This window comes from Tachyglossus aculeatus, chromosome 20, assembly GCF_015852505.1.
Source record: "Tachyglossus aculeatus isolate mTacAcu1 chromosome 20, mTacAcu1.pri, whole genome shotgun sequence".
Lineage (NCBI taxonomy): Eukaryota > Metazoa > Chordata > Mammalia > Monotremata > Tachyglossidae > Tachyglossus > Tachyglossus aculeatus.
In genome coordinates, this window is record NC_052085.1 from 14,414,231 (window position 1) to 14,435,682 (window position 21,452).

The 21,452-nt window shown below is 45.2% G+C and overlaps 2 protein-coding genes across 3 annotated transcripts in view; one reads left to right on the forward strand and one right to left on the reverse strand.

Annotated features, from left to right (window-relative positions):
- Positions 1–21,452, forward strand: part of TMEM255B (transmembrane protein 255B) — a 62,159-nt gene that overhangs the window by 39,662 nt on the left and 1,045 nt on the right. The window contains exon 9 of the transcript XR_005455213.1: positions 15,238–15,463. The gene's annotated coding sequence lies outside the window, so the exon portion shown is untranslated. The remainder of the gene's footprint in view (positions 1–15,237; positions 15,464–21,452) is intronic.
- Positions 1–21,452, reverse strand: part of GAS6 (growth arrest specific 6) — a 73,031-nt gene that overhangs the window by 8,759 nt on the left and 42,820 nt on the right. The window contains exons 7-13 of one of the 2 annotated variants that reach the window (XM_038761893.1): positions 18,265–18,387; positions 16,860–16,981; positions 12,948–13,066; positions 11,983–12,172; positions 7,668–7,832; positions 4,488–4,656; positions 2,186–2,340 (exon numbers count right to left, since the gene is read on the reverse strand). In XM_038761893.1, the coding sequence (XP_038617821.1) occupies positions 2,186–2,340; positions 4,488–4,656; positions 7,668–7,832; positions 11,983–12,172; positions 12,948–13,066; positions 16,860–16,981; positions 18,265–18,387 (1,043 nt within the window). Of the gene's footprint in view, positions 1–2,185; positions 2,353–4,487; positions 4,657–7,667; positions 7,833–11,982; positions 12,173–12,947; positions 13,067–16,859; positions 16,982–18,264; positions 18,388–21,452 lie in introns of both variants that reach the window. The other variant, XM_038761892.1, reaches the window with a different exon arrangement.

Here is a 21,452-nt window from a genome sequence, read left to right on the forward strand (position 1 = left end):
ATAAACTTAACATGTCTAGAAAGCCCCGTCTATATGCTATGGGGGAAAGAATTCGATTCCATGCAATTAAACGACCTCTTAAGATCTCTTATTACCATAGTTTAATGCTCACAAAGCTAAATGTTTGCATTTTTTTTTTTCCTTTGAACATGTTATTCCACAAAAGGTGATAGATATTTATTAGTTAACCAGAGAGAAAGGGCCCGGATCAATCAGTGTCCATCCATCCATCCATCTGTCAGTGGTATTATGTAGATATGTATATATGTATATACCTGTATATATGTTTGCACATGGTATTATGTAAATATGTACCATCTGTCAGTGGTATTATGTATATATGTTTGCACATGGTATTATGTGTATATGTGTACCATCTGTCAGTGGTATTACGTATCATCATCATCAATCGTATTGAGCGCTTACTGTGTGCAGAGCGCTGTACTAAGCGCTTGGGAAGTCCAAATAGGCAACATCTAGAGACAGTCCCTACCCAACAGTGGGCTTACAGTCTAAAAGGGGGAGACAGAGAACAAAACCAAACATACTAACAAAGTAAAATAAATAGAATAGATATGTACCAGTAAAATAAAATATATATGTATATACCTGTATATATGTATATATGTTTGTATATATTTATTACTTTATTTATTTTACTGGTACATATCTGTTCTATTTATTTTATTTTGTTAGTATGTTTGGTTTTGTTCTCTGTCTCCCCCTTTTTGATTGATATGTATATACCTGTATATATGTTTGTACATATTTATTACTTTTTATTTATTTTACTTGCACATATCTATTCTATTTATTTTATTTTGTTAGTATGTTTGGTTTTGTTCTCTGTCTCCCCCTTTCAGACTGTGAGCCCACTGTTGGGTAGGGACTGTCTCTATATGTTGCCAACTTGGACTTCCCAAGCACTTAATACAGCGCTCCGCACACAGTAAGCGCTCAATAAATACAACTGATTGATATGTATATACCTGTATATATGTATATATGTTTGTACATATTTATTACTTTATTTATTTTACTTGTCCACATCTATTCTATTTATTTTATTTTGTTAGTATGTTTGGTGTTGTTCTCTGTCTCCCCCTTTTAGACTGTGAGCCCACTGTTGGGTCGGGACTGTCTCTATATGTTGCCAACTTGGACTTCCCAAGTGCTTAGTACAGTGCTCTGCACACAGTAAGCGTTCAATAAATATGATTGATTGATATGTATATACCTGTATATATGTATATATGTTTGTACATGTTTATTACTTTATTTATTTTACTTGTACATATCTATTCTATTTATTTTATTTTGTTAGTATGTTTGGTTTTGTTCTCTGTCTCCCCCTTTTAGACTGTGAGCCCACTGTTGGGTAGGGACTGTCTCTATGTGTTGCCAGCTTGGACTTCCCAAGCACTTAGTACAGCGCTCTGCACACAGTAAGTGCTCAATAAATACGATTGATTGATATGTATATACCTGTATATATGTTTGTACATATTTATTACTTTTTATGTAATTTACTTGTACATATCTATTCTATTTATTTTATTTTGTATGTTTGGTTTTGTTCTCTGTCTCCTCCTTTTAGACTGTGAGCCCACTGTTGGGTAGGGACTGTCTCTAGATGTTGCCAACTTGGACTTCCCAAGCGCTTAGTACAGTGCTCTGCACACAGTAAGCGCTCAATAAACACGATTGAATGAATGAATGATAGTAAGGGCTTAACAAATACCACAATTATTATTATTGTCGTTATAATTACTGTTATCTCCCGCACTAGGCGAGAGTCACTCAACTGCTTAGTACCTCTAGCTTTATTTCTATTTATTCTGACGACCTGATACCTGTCCATAGGTTTTGTTTTGCTGTCTGTCTCCCCCTTGTAGACTCTGAGCCCGTTGTTGGGTAGGGACCGTCTCTATATGTTGCCAACTTGTACTTCCCAAGTGCTTAGTACAGTGCTGTGCCCACAGTAAGCGCTCAATAAATACGATTGAAGGAATGAATACCATGCCCCCCCCACAGTAATCGCTCACTAAATACCACTAAGTAATGGAGGCCAAAAGCTTTAAAGCCCGAGGGGCACAGCAGCATCTTTCCTTCCCGGTGGGTTTTGAGGAGTTTGGGGTTAGCTTGGGTCAGGGAAGTTTGGCGAGACTATGCTGAAAGCCAGTACCTGCTTTTTGAGCTTTTTCGTTGAATGGAAGTCCACTAGGGCCACGGAGAGCGAGATGGCCTTGTCTTGGCTAACGAGAGCCAGCAGGACCCCCGTGTCGGTGGCCGGGTGAATGCTAGCGGTTGCCTCGATTTCCCAGCTTCCGTTAGCTCCGGCTGACGACGGCACTAGAAAGAAAGATGCAGATCAGGGAACAGCCGGAGGAGAGGCGAGGCGGGCTCACCTTGTTCCTGACGTGAGGAGAATTGGGAAATCAAAGCGAGAGCGTTTTGGGAGCCCCTACTTTTATTTTTCTAGTGGTATTTGTTACCATTTGTTACCCCTCTCCATCCCCCCTGCCTTACCTCCTTCCCTTCCCCACAGCCCTGTATATATGTTTGGACGTATTTATTACTCTATTTATTTATTTTACTTGTACATATCTATTCCATTTATTTTATTTCCCCGCCTTACCTCCTTCCCTTCCCACAGCCCTGTATATATGTTTGGACGTATTTATTACTCTATTTATTTATTTTACTTGTACATATCTATTCCATTTATTTTATTTCCCCGCCTTACCTCCTTCCCTTCCCCACAGCCCTGTATATATGTTTGGAAGTATTTATTACTCTATTTATTTATTTATTTTACTTGTACATATCTATTCCATTTATTTTATTTCCCCGCCTTACCTCCTTCCCTTCCCCGCAGCCCTGTATATATGTATATAAGTTTGTACGTATTTATTACTCTATTTATTTATTTATTTTATTTTGTTAATATGTTTGGTTTTGTTCTCCATCTCCCCCTTCTAGACTGTGAGCCCACTGTTGGGTAGGGACCGTCTCTGTATGTTGCCAACTTGGACTTCCCAAGCGCTTAGGACAGTGCTCTGCACACAGCGCTCAATGAATACGATTGATTGATTGATTGATTTGTTAAGCATTTACTATGTGCCAGGCACGGTACTAAGCACTGGGGTGGATACAAGCAAATGGGGTTGGTCCCAGTCCCTGTCCCACACAATCAATCAATCGTATTTATTTAGCGCTTACTGTGTGCAGAGAGCACTGTACTAAGTGCTCGATCTTAATCCTCGTTTTACAGATCATCATCATCATCACCAATCGTATTTATTGAGCGCTTACTGTGTGCAGAGCACTGTACTAAGCGCCTGGGAAGTACAAGTTGGCAACATATAGAGACAGTCCCTACCCAACAGTGGGCTCACAGTCTAAAAGAGGGACCTGAGGCACAGAGAAGTGAAGTGGATTGCCCAAGGTCACACAGAGGACAAGCGATGGAGCCGGGATTAGAACACATGACCTTCTGACTCCCAGTTCCCCCCTCTATATCCCAGTTGCCGAACTGTACTTTCCAAGTGCTTAGTACAGCCCTCTGCCCACAGTAAGCGCTTAATAAATTGGATTGAATGAATGAACGAACATTTCAGTCCATTTAACTTACAGACAGTATCATCTTTTAGGCCTCGGATAGCACTCGAAATGGTGATTACCCAAAAGAGGCAAAAATGGGGCAGCTGAGAAGCGGAGCGGCCTAGTGGATAGAGCACCGGCCTGGCAAGTCAGAAGGACTTGGGTTCAAATCCCGGCTCTGCCATTTGTCTGCTGTGACTTGACTTCCCTGTATTTCAGTTCCCTCATCTGTAAAACGGGGATTAAGGCTGTGAGCCCCACGTGGGACACGGACTGTGTCCACCCTGATTAGCCTGTATCTTCCCCAGCGCTTAGTACAGTGCCTGGCACATGGGAAGCACTAAATAAATATCATTAAAAAAAAGAAGAATGGCTTCCTTTCTGTGTAGGAATCAAGCACTCAGTAAATACGATCGATTGATTAATTGGATTGACGTGGGGCCAGAGTTACATGGAAGGCCTGGGGCCTGGCGTAAACTCATTGTGGACAGGGAACCTGTCAGTTTATTGTTCTGTTGTCAATCAATCAATCAATCAATTGTATTTATCGAGCGCTTACTGTGTGCAGAGCACTGTACTAAGCGCTTGGGAAGTCCAAGTTGGCAACATATAGAGACAGTCCCTACCCAACAGTGGGCTCACAGTCTCAAAGGGGGAGACAGAGAACAAAACCAAACATACTAACAAAATAAAATAAATAGAATAGATATGTACAATTTAAATAAATAGAGTAATAAATATGTACAAACATATATACATATATATTACTTTGTGCAGAGCACTGTACTAAGCGCTTGGGAAGTACAAGTCAGCAACATATAGAGACGGTCCCTACCCAACAGTGGGCTCCCAGTCTAAAAATCAATGAATGAACGGATACTCACCGTAATCGAGATCGAAATAAGCGAATCCGCTGCCGGGGAAATAGGATCCCCTTCCCGTCACGGAGAAGCACTGCATTTTGTGATTCACCTTGACGGTTTCTTGGATGGTGGTGTCTTCGCCGTTTAACCAGTTCCAGCCCCTCATGCAACCATCCAGCCGCGGGTTTATCTGGGAAGACGAGGGGATTCCTGGTCACTGTGATGGCGGGCAACGGGCTGATAGCCGTTTAGGACCAATTGGCCAAAGAGACCCCCATCTTTGAGAGGAGATCTTTTTGGAGAAGCAGTGTGGCCTAGTGCATTGAGCGTAGGGCTGGGAGACAGGGCTTCTAATCCTGGCCCCACCACGTGTCTGCTGTGTGACCTCGGGCAAGTCGCTTCACTTCTCTGGGCCTCAGTGACCTCATCTGGAAAATGGGGATTGAGACTGTGAGCCCCCCGTGGGACGGGACCGCGTCCAACCCGACTTGCCTGAATCCACCCCGGTGCTTAGTACGGTACCTGGCACTTAGCAGGCCAGATATAGCACAATTATTCATTCATTCATTCAATCGTATTTATTCATTCATTCATTCAATCAATTGTATTTATTGAGCGCTTACTGTGTGCAGAGCACTGTACTAAGCGCTTGGGAAAGACAATTCAGCAATTTATTGAGCACTTACTGTGTGCAGAGCACTCTACTAAGTGCTTGGGAAGTTTGCTCCATCAATAAAATGGAGTTGTAAATAACTGCCAAGTAACTCCCTGGGAGCCAAGAGAGAGAGAGTTGTTTTTGTTTTTCGGTTTTTTATGGCATTTGTTAAACGCTTACTACATAGCCCTCACGGTTCTATGCACTGGGGTAGATACAAGCTAATCAGGTTGGACACAATCCCTGTCCCACACGGGGTTCACAGTCTTAATCCCCATTTTACCGACGAGGTAACTGAAGCACAGAGAAGTAAAGTGACTTGCCTAAAGTCACCCAGCAGACAAGTGGCTGAGCTGGGATTAGAACCCAGGACCTTCTGACATCCAGGTCTCCACTAGATCGCACAGCAGTCTGCACTGGATCCCCTGTTCCGGCAATCTGAAATTTGGTTTAATCAATTAATGGTATTTATCGACCGGTTTCTATGGGCAGGGCATAATAATAATAATAATAATAATAATGGCATTTACAAAGCGCTTACTATGTGCAAAGCACTGTTCTAAGCACTGGGGAGGTTACAAGGTGATCAGGTTGTCCCTGCTCACGGTCTTAACCCCCATTTTACAGATGAGGTAACTTAGACTGTGAGACCACTGTCGGGTAGGGACTGTCTCTATATGTTGCCAACTTGTACTTCCCAAGCGCTTAGTACAGTGCTCTGCACACAGTAAGCGCTCAATAAATACGATTGATTGATTGATTGAGGCACAGAGAAGTGAAGTGACTTGCCCAAAGTCACACAGCTGACAATTGGCGGAGCCGGGATTTGAACCCATGACCTCTGACTCCAAAGCCCGGGCTCTTTCCACTGAGCAGCGCTGCTTCTCCTGAAGCAGGGCACTGTACTAAGCGCTTGGGAGAATGCAATGCAGAGTTGGTAGACACATTCCCTGCCCACGAGGAGCTTATCTAGAGTGGGAGACTGCTTTTAAGATCGTTGTTTAACCAACAGGAGGGTATTTATGACATTGGGCTGCGTGCTCATGGTAAGGGAATGTTACAATGTTGCAAATTCCTCCATTATTTGTTTGTTGCCTCAGTTCCCTTCTTATGTAAAAAAAGGAAGGGCTAGGTGAGAGAGCTGGCTAAAACACACAGCTCCAGGGAGATGGGAGATAAGACTTTAAAGGATATTTGTTCACTCACACCAACTCTGTGGCCACCCACCGGGATGAAACATTCTCCAAACGTAGAAAAAGCTTGAAACCTGTGAGGCATTTCAAGAATACTTGTAGGTTTTTTTTTCTTTTTTGGCGGCCAGAGGGCATGGGAATCCAGAACATAAATAAAGGGAACCTCATTTAGGGAGGGGAAAGGAAGAAAAAAGGGAGCAGAAAGACAACTTCCAGCACAAAACTGGCAATACTTCGAACATGACTCTAAGGAGGACTTGGAGGGGAATGAAGCTTTCTGAAATTCTGTCAGGTTTCAATCGAGTCGATCCATCAATCAATGGAATTCATTGAGCGCTTATACATTCATTCAGTCATTTATTGGGTGCTTACTATGTGCAGAGCACTGTACTAAGTGCTGGGAAAGTACAATTCAGCAGAGCACTGTACTAAGTGGTTGGGAGAGTACAATACAAATGAGTTTTAGACTGTGAGCCCACTGTTGGGTAGGGACCGTCTCTATATGTTGCCAACTTGTACTTCCCAAGCGCTTAGTACAGTGCTCTGCACACAGTAAGCGCTCAATAAATACGATTGATTGATTGATTGATTGAGTTGGTAGGTAGGCACGTTCCCCTGGCCATAAGGAGCTTATAGTTGAGAAAGACCAACATAAATATAGATAATTTAACAATATAATAAATTATTTACAGATACAATAAACAATAATTTGCAGACTAGAAACTTTTGGCCAAAGAACATGCCAAAGGCAGAAGCTCAAGACAAATCACTAAAACTTTCCAAAGTGAGGTCCCAGGTCAGTGAGTCAGGCAGTCAGTCCTATTTATTGAGTGCTTACCGTGTGCAGACCACTGTATTAAGCACTTAGGAGAGTATAATAGAACAATAAACAGATGCGTTCCCTACCCACAGAGGTATTAAAAAGCTCTTCTTGGAACCACCGCCCAAGAAATAAAAACGCTCATGCTCAAATAAGAGTGAGTGTGGGTTCCTTTCCAATCCAGACTTAACCTGTATTTTTTTTCTTTTAAAACGCTCACGCTCAAATAGGAGTGAGTGTGGGTTCCTTTCCAATCCAGACTTAACCTGTATTCTGTTTTGTTTTTTCTTTTATCTTTAAAGACAGAGTCAGTGGATTGAGGCATGTTTAAGCTCGACGAAGGGGAAAGGGAGTGAACCTCCCAACATCACCTCAAATAGGAATTTCAAAGCAGTCGTAGTTTTTCCCCTGACATTTTGCCGTGAGTACCTAACTCATAGTAGGTGGAGAAAAAAAGCTTCTCTCCCACCCGCTCAAATACCCTATGTGCTCCGCTGGGTGAAATGGCCCCATTGATTAATAATAATACTTACAGGCTGAATGAGGTCTTTATTTTTAAAAGGAATGCCTCCCACGGTGAGGTTCAGCTGATACAGTCCTTTGTCTAACAGAAAGAGATCTCCAGAGACGGCTATTTTCATGACAGCATCCTTGTTGACTTTGATCACCAGACTCCGCTCCAGTTCCTCCACTGAAATCTGCGGGAATTCAAATTAATTAATCAATCAATCAATCGGTGGTGTTTATTGAGCACTGACCATGGGCCTCTGCCTCTGTAGGAGACGCAGCACGGCAAAGCGAATAGAGTACGGGCCTGGGATCGGAAGGAGGTGGGTTCTAATCCCGGCTCCGCCACTTGTCTGCTGTGTGACCCTGGGCAAGTCACTTCACTTCTCTGGGCCTCAATCTCCTCTTCTGAAAAATGGGGATTGAGACCGTGAGCCCCACGTGGGACGGAGACCGTGTCTGACCCGATCTGCCTGTATCCACCACAGTGCTTAGTACAGTGAAGCAGCGTGGCTCAGTGGAAAGAGCCCAGGCTTGGGAGTCAGAGGTCATGGGTTCTAATCCCGTCTCTGCCACTTGTCAGCTGTGTGACTTTGGGCAAGTCATTTCACTTGCCCATTTCATTTCCATTTCACTTGCCAAGTCATTTCTCAGGCAGCTGAGAAGTCGAGGCGGATTAGGATGGAGTAGAGACCGTTGGATTTGGCAGGAAGGGGAATCACCGGTGACCTTTGAAGCAGCGTGGCTCAGTGGAAAGAGCCCGGGCTTGGGAGTCAGAGGTCATGGGTTCAAATCCCAGCTCTGCCACTTAGCTGTGTGACTTTGAGCAAGTCACTTAACTTCTCTGGGCCTCAGTTCCCTCATCTGTTAAATGGGGATTAAGACTGTGAGCCCCACGTGGGACAACCTGATCACCTTGTATCCTCCCCAGCGCTTAGAACAGTGCTTTGCACATAGTAAATGCTTAACAAATGCCATCATTATTATTATTATTATTATTATTGAGAGGGCGGATTCTGTGGAGTGAAGGGGATGGAAGCCAGATCGGAGGGGGTCAAGGAGAGAATTGGAGGGGAGGAATTTGAGACAGTGGGTGTAGACGACTCGCTCAAGGAGTTTGGAGAGGAATGGTAGGAGGGAGATGGGGTGATAACTGGATGGAGCCGTGGGGTCAAAGGGAGGGTTTTTTTTAGGATAGGAGAGACATGGGCGTGTTTGAAAGCAGTGGGGAAGAAGCCATTGGAGAGCGAACTGTTGAAGATGGCTATTAGGGAGGGAAGAAGGGAGAGGGTAAGTGTTTTGATAACGGCATAACTTTGATAACTCCTCACCCTGGGCTTCAAGGCTATCCATCACCTCGGCCCCTCCTACCTCACCTCCCTTCTCTCCTTCTCCAGCCCAGCCCGCACCCTCCACTCCTCTGCCGCTGATCTCCTCACCGTTTGGCCTCGTTCTCGCCTGTCCCGCCGTCGACCCCCGGGCCTGGAATGCCCTCCCTCTGCCCATCCGCCAAGCTAGCTCTCTTCCTCCCTTCAAGGCCCTACTGAGAGCTCACCTCCTCCAGGAGGCCTTCCCACACTCAGCCCCTTCCTTCCTCTCCCCCTCGTCCCCCTCTCCATCCCCCTCATCTTACCTCCTTCCCTTCCCCACAGCACCTGTATATATGTATATATGCTTGTACATATTTATTACTCTAATTATTTATTTTACTTGTACATATCTATTCTATTTATTTTATTTTGTTAGTATGTTTGGTTTTGTTCTCTGTCTCCCCTTTTAGACTGTGAGCCCACTGTTGGGTAGGGACTGTATATGTTGCCAACTTGTACTTCCCAAGCGCTTAGTACAGTGCTCTGCACACCGTAAGCGCTCAATAAATACGATTGATTGATTGATTGATAAGGTGAGAAGGAATGGGGTTGGATGTGCAGGTGAAGGGAGTGGTTTTTGAGAGAAGATGGGAAATCTCCTCTAGCGATACTGCTGGGAAGGATGGGAGAGTTGAAGAGGGGACCGGAATGGGGAGGGACTGAGGAGGCGATTTTAAGGAGCTCACATCTGATGGTGTCCATTGTATTCCCTCCCCGCCCCCCCGCCCCAATGCTTAGTACAGTGCCTGGCACATAGAAAGCGTTTAAAAAATACCACAGTTACTATTATTATCTAAACCTCTGACTAAAAATATACATCGTGGGCAAACTGGCCTTACCCTTGTGGAGAAAGATCTGAAGAGGACTACATATTTCAGGAATTAGGATCATTCAAACCCTGAGCTTGCATGTGTAATAATTATTGTGGAACTCGTAAAGTGCTTACTCGGTGCCATGCGCTGTTTTAAGCATTGAGGTAGATCAGTCAATCAGTCAATCGTATTTATTAAGCGCTTACTGTGTGCAGAGCACTGTACTAAGCGCTTGGGAAGTACAAGTTGGCAACAGATAGAGACAGTCCCTACCCAACAGTGGGTTCACAGTCTAAAAGGGGGAGACAGAGAACAAAACCAAACATACTAACAAAATACAATAAATAGAATAGATATGTACAAGTAAAATAGAGTAATAAATATGTACAAACATATATACATATATACAGGAGCTGAGGTAGATACAAAGTTAATGGGGTTGGACACGGTCCCTTTCCCACATGGGGCTCCCACTCTTAATCCCCATTTTACAGGAGGTAACCGAGGCCCAGAGAAGTGAAGTGACTTGTCCAGGGTCACACGCAGAGAAGTGGCAGAGTGTGGATTAGAACCCAACTAACTCCCTTCTAACTTCTAACTAATCCTAGTTAGAACTTCTAACTTCTAATCCTTCTAACTCCCAGGCCCATTCACTATCCACTAAACCACACTGCTTCTCTAGCCACGCTGCTTCTCTAGGTTTTAGGCGCCTGACCCTGCCCAGTCAGGCAAAGCAAGAGAGGCAAAAAACATATATACAACGGAATTTCTTCTTCTTTAATTGCTCTGAGAAAGTACGTTCCGCCTTCCTCATGAGGTCTTGTTTCTATACGCTTCCCAGACCTCCAAGAACCACTTAATTCATTTCCACCAGAGTGGAGGCAACTGTGATTCACAAAAATGTGATGGCTACAGCAGATACATTTTGCGATATTTTTCCACCGGTCGGTTGACCTCCAGATTACTCATCTCACTTCTTCTCTCGCCCAACGACAAAAGGGGCTTTCTTCAAGAAGTCGCTGGAGTGACAGGAGACGAAGGAATTTCTAACTCCAAACTCGACGGTTCCTAAAAGTCACTGAACATTCCCCACAGAAATCTGGGGATTGGAAGACGTTCTGCCCCTGCATCTTTGAAGATATTAGCTTGCTTGTTTCCTTAAGACGCCAGGAAGAGACCTAGACATTACTTTACGGGATTACCAAATGTCTACTCTGTATTTATTCTTTGAGTCCAGGGTTAATTTTTCCATCATCTTATTTTTGCGAAAAAGACATCTTCCTCTGGACCCTCTTTAAAAATAGCCACACACATGCAAAACCCTGAAAAATTATTTCCATTTTTCCACTTTTTGCAGTGATAAATGATTTTATCCCAGTCAGGCAACGTTGGCAGCATTGCCGAAAGAAGCAGCCACTGATTTTTAAGAAAGGACCGCAAGGCTAGACATTTACTAGACATGCTCATTCATTCATATTAATTGAACGCTTACTGTGTGCAAAACAATCAATCAATCAATCAATCGTATTTATTGAGCGCTTACTGTGTGCAGAGCACTGTACTAAGCGCTTGGGAAGTCCAAGTTGGCAACATATAGAGACAGTCCCTACTCAACAGTGGGCTCACAGTCTAAAACGCTGTAAAAACACTGTACAGTGTACGCGCAAAACACTGTACTAAGCGCTTTGCAACTAGACACGTTGCAGTAGCCATGACTGCAACCCAGTCAAAGGACCTGGGTTCTAATCCCAGCTCCTCCACTTAGTGACCTTAGGCGAGTCACTTGGCTTCTCCACGGGCACACCTTGGCTACCTTCTCTGTAAAATGGGGACGAAGACTGCGAGGTCCATGAGGGACACAGAGTGGGTCCAACTTGATTAGCTTAGCCTGTAAGCTCACCGTGGGCAGGGGAGGCGTCTGTCATAGTACGCCTTGTCTGCCCTGAGAATTATTTTACTTGTACATATTTATTCTATTTATTTTATTCGGTTTATACGTTTTGTTTTGTTGTCCGTCTCCCCCTGCTAGACCGTGAGCCCACTGTTGGGTAGGGACCGTCTCTATATGTCTCTATATGTTAAGCGCTCAATAAATACTATTGAATGAATGAATGAATGAATAGTGCCACCCCATCGCAGCACGCCGAGCCGGTACTCACCGTTTGCCACGAGCCATGGTTGATTGTTGGCCCACTGCTGGTCACCCGACCTATCCCGCCGAACTTCAGTTGCAGCTCTAACCTCCCGCCGCGCAAAGCCAACACTATCCACGTGCTGTCTCGGTGGCCTCCGGCAAAGAAAAGGATACCTTCAGGATCAAAGGTTCTAAAGTCGAACTCAGCCACAAGTCTGACCACGAGGGTGTCAAGAAACAAATCAGAATTATGGAGAGGTCAAAACCACTGACTGTTTTCCCCACCTGATTCTTACGATCTTCTAGAAGGGCACGTGTTCGCAGGGCTAATGGAAACCCCGATCGATCAATCGATCGTGTTTAGTGAGCGCTTCCCGGGGACTGCGCTGAGCACTCGGGAAGGTGCGCTACAACAGAACTGGTGGACACGTTCCGAGGCCATGACGGGCTCACGGTCTAGGGCAAAAATGAATTTAGATTCTTGAAATCTCCCCCTCTAGACTGTAAGCTCGTTGTAGGCAGGGAACGGGTCTACCGGCTCGGTTGTATTGAGCACTTAGTACAGTGCTCAGCATGTAGTAACCACTCAACAAACTACCATTGATCAACTGATTAGCAGGGCACGCTCTACTGCAAAAATAGCAGTCGAGTCAAACGGCATTGGGATTGCTAGTGCCATGAGAGACGAGAAGCAGCATGGCGTAGTGGATACAGGACGGGCTTTGGAGTCAGAAGGTCATGGGTTCTAATCCCGACTCCGCCACTTTCCTGCTGTGTGACCTTGGGCAAATCACTTCACTTCTCCGCTCCTCAGTTATCTCGTCTGTAAAATGGGGATTGAGACTTGGAGCCCCACACGGGACAGGGACTGTGTCCAACCCGATTTGCTTGCATCCACCCCAGGCGCTTAGTGCCTGGCACATAGTAAGCGCTTAACAAATACCACAATTCTTCTTATTATTCTTATTATTATTATGAATGCATTCTCACCTTGTGGGCTGCCTTCTTTTGAAGCGAAGCCTAATCACAGGAGTTCCACTGAACATCCGGCCGAGATACAAGGACTTTATGCTTTTGGCCGTGTTAAATGACACACATGGCAAAATGTCCTGGAATGACAGGGGAATGGCAGGTGTCAGTCAAGAAAGAGAGGAAATGGGCTTCCTATTGTTCTTCCCTTTTAACCCTCGAGCACCAGCGTTTCTATTACTACGCACATCATCTTATATCCTGTTCCTCCCTTAAAAGAGCTTTAAAGTGTTACAACTTTCTTCACAGCTGCTGTCTCCACTTAGCATTCTCCTGAGACCTATGCTTTGCATACAGTAAACACAATAAATATGATCGAATGAATAAATAAACCCATCCAAGTTAGACGTGCCAGCAACTTCACTTCTCTGTGCCTCGGTCATCTCATCTGTGGAAAGGGGAGACCGTGAGCCCCACGTGGGACAGGGACTGTGTCCAACCCAATCTGCTTGTATCCGCCCCAGTGCTTAGTACAATGCCTGGCATATAGTAAGCGCTTAACAAATACCATAATTATTATTAAAAGCAGCCTGGCCTAGTGGAAAGAGTCTGGGCCCGGGAGTCAAGAAGTCCTGGGTTCTCATCCTGGCACCGTCACTTGTGTGCTGTGTGACTTGGGGTAAGTCACTTCTCTTCCCTGGGCCTCACTTATCTCATCTGTAAAATGGAGATTAAGACTACGAATCCCATTCATTCATCCATTCAATCGTATTTATTGAGCGCTTATGGACTGTGTCCAACCTGTTTCGCTTGGATCCACCCCTGAGCTGAGAACAGGGTTTGACACATAGTAAGTGCTTAATAAGTACCATGAAAAAAAGTGGAGGCCCCCAAAGGAGAAGAAAATCAGCTCCCCATAATCTTGGATATCAGGTAATAATAATAATAATAATCTTGGGATTTGTTAAGTGCTTACTATGTGCAAAGCACTGTTCTAAGTGCTGGGGGGGATACAAGGTGATCAGGTGTCCCACGTGGGGCTCACAGTCAATTCTCATTTTACAGATGAGGTAACTGAGGCTCAGAGAAGTTAAGTGTCTTGCCCAAGGTCACACAGCAGACATGTGGTGGAGCCGGGATTAGAACCCATGACCTCTGACTCCACATTCCCCCATACTCATCCACCACCACGTCCAATAACCTAGAGGATCATCCCTCCTTAAATCCACAGACAATGACCCTCCCACCCCTTCAAAGCCTTATTGAAGGCAAATCTCCTCCAAGAGGCCGTCCATTCATTCAATTATATGTTTGTCATTCAATTGTATTTATTAAGCGCTTACTGTGTGCAGAGCACCATACTAAGCGCTATGCCCTCCTTTCCTCTTCTCCCACTCCCTTCTGTGTCACCCTGACTTGCTCCCTTTATTCATCCCCCTTCCCAGCCTCACAGCCCTTATGTACATTCATCTGTAAAATGGGGATTAAAACTGTGAGTCCCCCCGGGGACAACCTGATCACCTTGTAACCTCCCCAGCACTTAGAACAGTGCTTTGCACATAGTAAGCACTTAATAAATGCCATTATTATTATTATTATTAGAGAAGCAGCAGGGCGAAGTGGACAGAGCACAGGCCTGGGAGTTAGAAGATGATGGGTTCTAATTCCGGCTTCGCCACATGTCTGCTGGGTGACCTTGGGCAAGTCAGTTCACTTCTCTGGGCCTCAGTTACCTCATCTGGAAAATGGGGATTGAGAGCACAAGCCCTGCGTGGGACAGGGACTGGGTCCAACTTTATTTGAATCCACCCCAGCGCTTAGTACAGTGTCTGGCACACAGTAAGTGCCAACCTGATTTGAATCCACCCCAGCACTTAGTACAGTGCCCGGCACATAGTAAGCGCTTAACGGATACTATAATTATCATTATGCCTGTAATTCATTTATGTTAATGTCTGCCTCCGCCTCTGGACCGAAAGCTCATTGTGGGCAGGGAATGTGTCTGTTATATTTTATATCAAATTCTCCCGAGTGCTTAGTACTCTTAGCACTAAGTACTCTTAACCTTAGTACTGTGTGCTTATTACTATTATGCCTGTAATTCATTTATGTTAATGTCTGCCTCCGCCTCTGGACCAAAAGCTCATTGTGGGCAGGGAATGTGTCTGTTATATTTTATATCAAATTCTCCCAAGTGCTTAGTACTCTTAGCACTAAGTACTCTTAGCCTTGGTACTGTGTAAGTGCTCAATAAATACGACTGAATGAACGAATGAACAGATCCAGAAATGAAGTGCCGTCTGTTTTACAGGACTGAAAACATGCCCCAGGAAGTCTCACTTCAAACTTGGAAACACACACAACCCAATGGTTTCACCAGGAAACGTTCTTGAAAAACAAAATCCAACTGAACTGGCAGACCTCCCTGGAGGAAATGCAGGGATTCCTGGTGGAATGAGCCAAAAAGTCCGGAGGAAAGTGGTAACGTTGTCTGATGGAGGTGGCCCTAATTATCGGCCGTCTGATTACATCCATGTGTAAGTAACTTCTGTCTCACTAACTTCCTGAGTAGGTGTCACTGGTCTGGGTGAAAAACGCTCTTAAAAAAGTGTGTGTCTCACGTTTTCGGTCTTCTACCGGACCGGTCAGTTTAAGCTCGTGGTTACCATAGAGATTCTACAAATACAAAGTCATAATAATAATGACGGCATTTATTAAGCGCTTGCTCTGTGCAAAGCACTGTTCTAAGAACTGGGAAGGGTGCGTTCTCCAAAAGTTATTATTAGAACAGAAACACGCTTCACCCAAAAACTCCTCAAAGGCAGAGCACTCAGGAGGTTCAGATGTCCGAGCAGGGACAGAAAAGGCTGCTAATAATTTGTGGGAGACAAGCTTTAAGCCGGCTACTGTTCAACACAACGAAACCTGATTTTTTCCCTATTGGCCCTTGGGTGTCTGCCGTTCTTCAACATAGTGAAACCTGATTATCTCGGTATTTTCCCTTTGCTTCTCCTTGTGCGCATCCTATCTGTGTCTGCCTCCCCAGTTAGATTGTAAAGCTCCTGGAGGGCACAGGCTGTCCTTTTGTATCATCATCAATCGTATTTATTGAGCGCTTACTGTGTGCAGAGCACTGTACTAAGCGCTTGGGAAGTACAAATTGGCAACATGAAGAGACAGTCCCTACCCAATAGTGGGCTCACAGTCTAAAAGCGTATGCTCCCAAGCACCTAGTAGCTCACTGTGGGCAGGGAATGTCACTGTTTATTGTCGTGTCGTACTTTCCCCAGGCTTAGTACAGTGCTGCGCACCCAGTAAGCACTCACCCACTGATTGAATGAATACAGCACACAGAAGGAGTCTAATAGAGGGCTCTGCATAGATTAATGCTAACGACGATGCCGACTGTTAGGACTGGGATCAGATTCAACTCTAAATTTACATCCAGAGCCCCGAAGGAACAGCTTGCTGAAGCCAGGATTTGCAAAGAGCCTGTTGGAAAAAGCCATCCTTCAAGGAGTTACAGGTTTGGAAAGCCAAACCCGCTCTTTTAACTCTGCAAGTACTAAAGTGCAAGGAAAGAGAAGCAGTGCGGCCTAGCGGGTCTGGGAGTGGACCTGGGTTCTAATTCCGGCTCCGCCACCTGTCTGCTAGGGGACGTTGGGGAAGTCCCTTCACTTCTCTGGGCCTCAGTTCCCTCATCTGGAAAATGGAAATTAGGACTGCCAACTTGTACTTCCCAAGCGCTTAGTACAGTGCTCTGCACACAGTAAGCGCTCAATAAATGCGATTGATGATGATGATGATGACTGCGACCCCCATGTGGGACAGGTACCGTGTCCAACCTGATTAGCTTGGACGCACCCTGGAGCTCAGTACAGTGCCTGGCACAGAGAAAGCGCTTAACAAATACCATAAAACATAAAAACGTACCTCACAAGTGTTCATATCATGAGACAATTTCACTCCCCCTCTGCCATCACAGTGGCAGGTGTAACTCCCCGGAGAATTGACGCAGGTCTGCTCACACCGTTTTTCTTCGCATTCATCCACATCTGTGTGCCCCAAAGGGAGGGAAAGAGGAGATTAAAAAAGAAAAATAAAAGGCACGCTAGAGCGTCTTGAAACAGAACATTCTTAAAGTTCCAAGTAACACAATAATAATAATAATGATGGTATTTGTTAAGCGCTTACTATGTCCAAAGCACTGTTCTAAGCGCTGGGGAGGTTATAAGGTGATCAGGTTGCCCCACGGGGGGCTCACAGTTTTAATCCCCATTTTACAGATGAGGTAACTGAGGCACAGAGAAGTTAAGTGACTTCCCCAGAGTCACCCAGCTGACAATTGGCGGAGCCAGGATTTGAACCCCTGACCTCGAACTCCTCGCACTTAGTACAGTGTTCTGCACATAGTAAGCGCTCAATAAATACTATCGATCGATAGGTTGGTTTCCCGCAGGGTGGCTTAGTGGAAAGAGCACGGGCTTGGGAGTCAGAGGCCGTGGGTTCTAACCCCGACTCCGCCACGTCAGCTGTGTGGCTTTGGGCAAGTCACTTCACTTCCCTATGCCTCAGTTGCCTCATCCGCAAAATGGGGATTTAGACGGTGAGCCCCAAGTGGGACAACTTGATAACCCTGGATCTTTCCCAGCGCTCAGAAGAGTGCTTGACACCTAGTAAGCGCTTAATAAATACCATCATCATTATTATTATCCCTTCAGAGGTGGGAAGACAGGTTTGGAAGTGGAGCGGGAGGAAGAAAGAAGATTGCAAAGGCCGGGGAGATAGGAGGAGCTGTATTCTGAGCTGGCCCTACTGAGAGCTGGCCCTTCTGAGAGCTCACCTCCTCCAGGAGGCCTTCCCAGACTGAGCCCCTTCCTTCCTCTCCCCCTCGTCCCCCTCTCCATCCTCCCCATCTTACCTCCTTCCCTTCCCCACAGCACCTGTATATATGGATATATGTTTGTACATATTTATTACTCTATTTATTTATTTTACTTGTACATATCTATTCTATTTATTTTATTTTGTTAGTATGTTTGGTTTTGTTCTCTGTCTCCCCCTTTTAGACTGTGGGCCCACTGTTGGGTAGGGGCTGTCTCTATATGTTGCCAACTTGGACTTCCCAAGCGCTTAGTACAGTGCTCTGCACACAGTAAGCGCTCAATAAATACGATTGATTGATTGATTGATTCTGAAGCTGTCACACCAAGAACCATATGGAGTCCATGGCGACTTTGGTGACCATTTTTCTGGGTCCCCCTCGCCCCCGGCTTCCCCTCTGTTTTTTCGAGATTCAAGGCCGGAGGGCGGGAGGGGATGAGAAGAGGCGTGTTACCTTGGCAGACCTTTTTCTCGCTATCAAACTTGTAGCCTTCCTCACAAAGGCAGGTGTAGGATCCCATCAAGTTCTTACAGAGAGCTTCACCGCAGGCGTCCGGCTCCGAGCACTCATTTATGTCTGCCACCAAAAACAAACCGACAACAGGGCTCAATTGTATCGCTGAACATAATAATAATAATAATAATGGTATTTGTTAAGCACTTACTATGTGCCAAGCACTGTTCTAAGCACCGGGGGGTTACAAGGTGATCAGGTTGTCCCACATGGGGCTCACAGTCTTAATCCTCATTTTGCCGATGAGGTAACCGAGGCACGGAGAAGTTAAGTGGCTTGCCCAAGGTCACACAGCGGACAAGCGGGCGGAGCAGGGATTTGAACCCATGACCTCTGACTCCCAAGCCCGCGCTCTTTCCACTGAGCAAACCCAGTCACCAGGAGTGAGTTTTCAGGAGCTGGCGGAACTGATGATCTGCGAAGGAGGCCTTCCCAGACTGAGCCCCTTCCTTCCTCTCCCCCTCATCCCCCTCTTCATCCCCCCCATCTTACCTCCTTCCCTTCCCCACAGCACCTGTATATATGTATATATGTTTGTACATATTTATTACTCTATTTATTTATTTTACTTGTACATATCTATCCTATTTATTTTATTTTGTTAGTATGTTTGGTTTTGTTCTCTGTCTCCCCCTTTTAGACTGTGAGCCCACTGTTGGGTAGCGACTGTCTCTATATGTTGCCAATTTGTACTTCCCAAGCGCTTAGTACAGTGCTCTGCACATAGTAAGCGCTCAATAAATACGATTGATGATGATGATGAGTGACTTGGAATTTGGGCATATAAATTCGTGTCCCCTAGAGGGTAACTGCTGGATTTGGAGGGAAGCTTATTTTGCAGAAAGAGAAAGGTATTTACGCAGAGGCCCAGAGGGCTTCTCCACCTCATCTTTCTAGACTGTAAGGTTGTTGGGCTGGGAACGTGTCTTGCCTTATGCCGTCGAGTCGCGTATATATGTATATCCTGTATATATGTATATATGTTTGTACATATTTATTACTCTATTTATTTATTTATTTATTTATTTATTTTACTTGTACATATCTATCCTATTTATTTTATTTTGTTAGTATGTTTGGTTTTGTTCTCTGTCTCCCCCTTTTAGACTGTGAGCCCACTGTTGGGTAGGGACCGTCTCTAGATGTTGCCAATTTGGACTTCCCAAGCGCTTAGTACAGTGCTCTGCACATAGTAAGCGCTCAGTAAATACGATTGATGATGATGATGTGACACCACGGACACATCTTTCCCAGAACGCCCCGCTCTCCATCAGCGCTTAGAACAGTGCTTTGAACATAGTAAGCGCTTAATAATAATAATTATTATTATCTGCCATCGTTCTGGTAGTGGATCCGTAGAGTTTTCTTGATAAAAATCCAGAAGTGGTTTACCATTGCCACCTTCCACGCAGTAAACTCGGGTCTCTGCCCTTGACTCTCTGCCATGCCGCTGCTGCCCAGCATGGGAGAGTTTTGACTTTCAGTCTACCAACTCTGCTATATTGTACTCTCCCAAGTGCTTGGAAGCAGAACGGCGTAGTGGACGGAACGGGGGCCTGGGAATCAGAAAGTCATGGGTTCTAATCCCGGCTACGCCACTTGTCAGCTGGGTGACCTTGGGCAGGTCGCTTCACTTCTCTGGGCCTCAGTTACCCCATCTGTAAAATGGGGATTAAGACTGTGAGCCCCACTTGGGACAACCTGATCACCTTGTCACCTCCCCAGCACTTAGAACAGTGCTTTGCACATAGTAAGCGCTTAATAAATGCCATCATAAAAGTAACGTCTGCTCCGTGACCTTGGGCAAGTCACTTTACTTCTCTGGGCCTCAGTTACCTCATCTGGAAAATTGGGATTGAGACTGTGAGGCCTATGTGGGATGGGACTAGGTCCAACCCGATTTGCTTGTATCCACCCCAGCGCTTAGTACAGTGCCTAGCACATAGTAAGTCCTTAACAAACACCATAATTATTATTATTACAGTGCTCTGCTCACAGTAAGCATGTAACAAATACCATTGATTGACTGATTATCGATTTTTCTATTTGCCCTTCCCAGAGATATGGAATGTCTTCACTGAGCTTTTTAGATTGTGATCTACAGACTTTATCTAATTCCCATGGGTGTATTCCCTGCCAGGGCTTAGTACAATGCTCTACATATAATAAGCACTTAATAAAACTATAATAATAATGATAATAATGGTATTTGTTAAGCACTTACAAGCACTTTACTAAGTGCTGGAGTGGATACAAGCAAATCGGGTTGGGCACAGTCCCTGTCCCTCCTGGGGCTCACAGTCTCAATCCCCATTTTCCAGATGTGGTAACTGAGGCCCAGAGAGGTGAAGTGACTTGCCCAGGGTCACACAGCACCGGGATTAGAACCGTGCTCTACCCATTAGGCCTCGCTAAGTAAATACGTGGGGGAAAACAGCTATTTATTGTTTTAGCAGATCCTTCCAACTCACTCCCTGGAATGTAGACGCTCCTTGTAGCTTCCAGTAACATTTCTTCTTGCCAGGACTTTCAGGGTTTGGTTATCAACAGTGTCATCGCTTCTACAAAGGGACTCACTCTTTCACGTCCAGCCCCAAGCAAAACCGAGGCCAGAGGCTCGCTCTTGGCTGGACATCAGACAATAATAATAATAATAATAATAATAATAATGGTATTTGTTAAGCACTTACTATGTGCCAAGCACTGTTCTAAAGTGCCAGGGGAGATACAAGGCAATTAGGTTGTCCCACATGGGGCTCTACAGTCTTAATCCCGATTTTACAGATGAGGTAACTGAGGCCCAGAGAAGTGAAGTGACTAGCCCAAAGTCACACAGCTGACAGATGGCGGAGCCGGCATTAGAACCCACGACCTCTGACTCCCAAGCCCGGGCTCTTTCCACCAAGCGACGCTGCATTCCTCCTTGCTTTCTGATCCCCGTTCAAAGCTGCTGATACAATCTCTGCCGCACAACAATGAAAGGAAACATCCAGGGAACAAAATAGAAACTTCTACTCAGCCCTGATGGACTAGACAAAAGCCTTTGATACCAGCAACGTCTTGAGAAAATGTGGATATCTTGAGAAAGAGGCCAACTGTGATTTAGCTCTGTGGAGGAGGAAGCGATA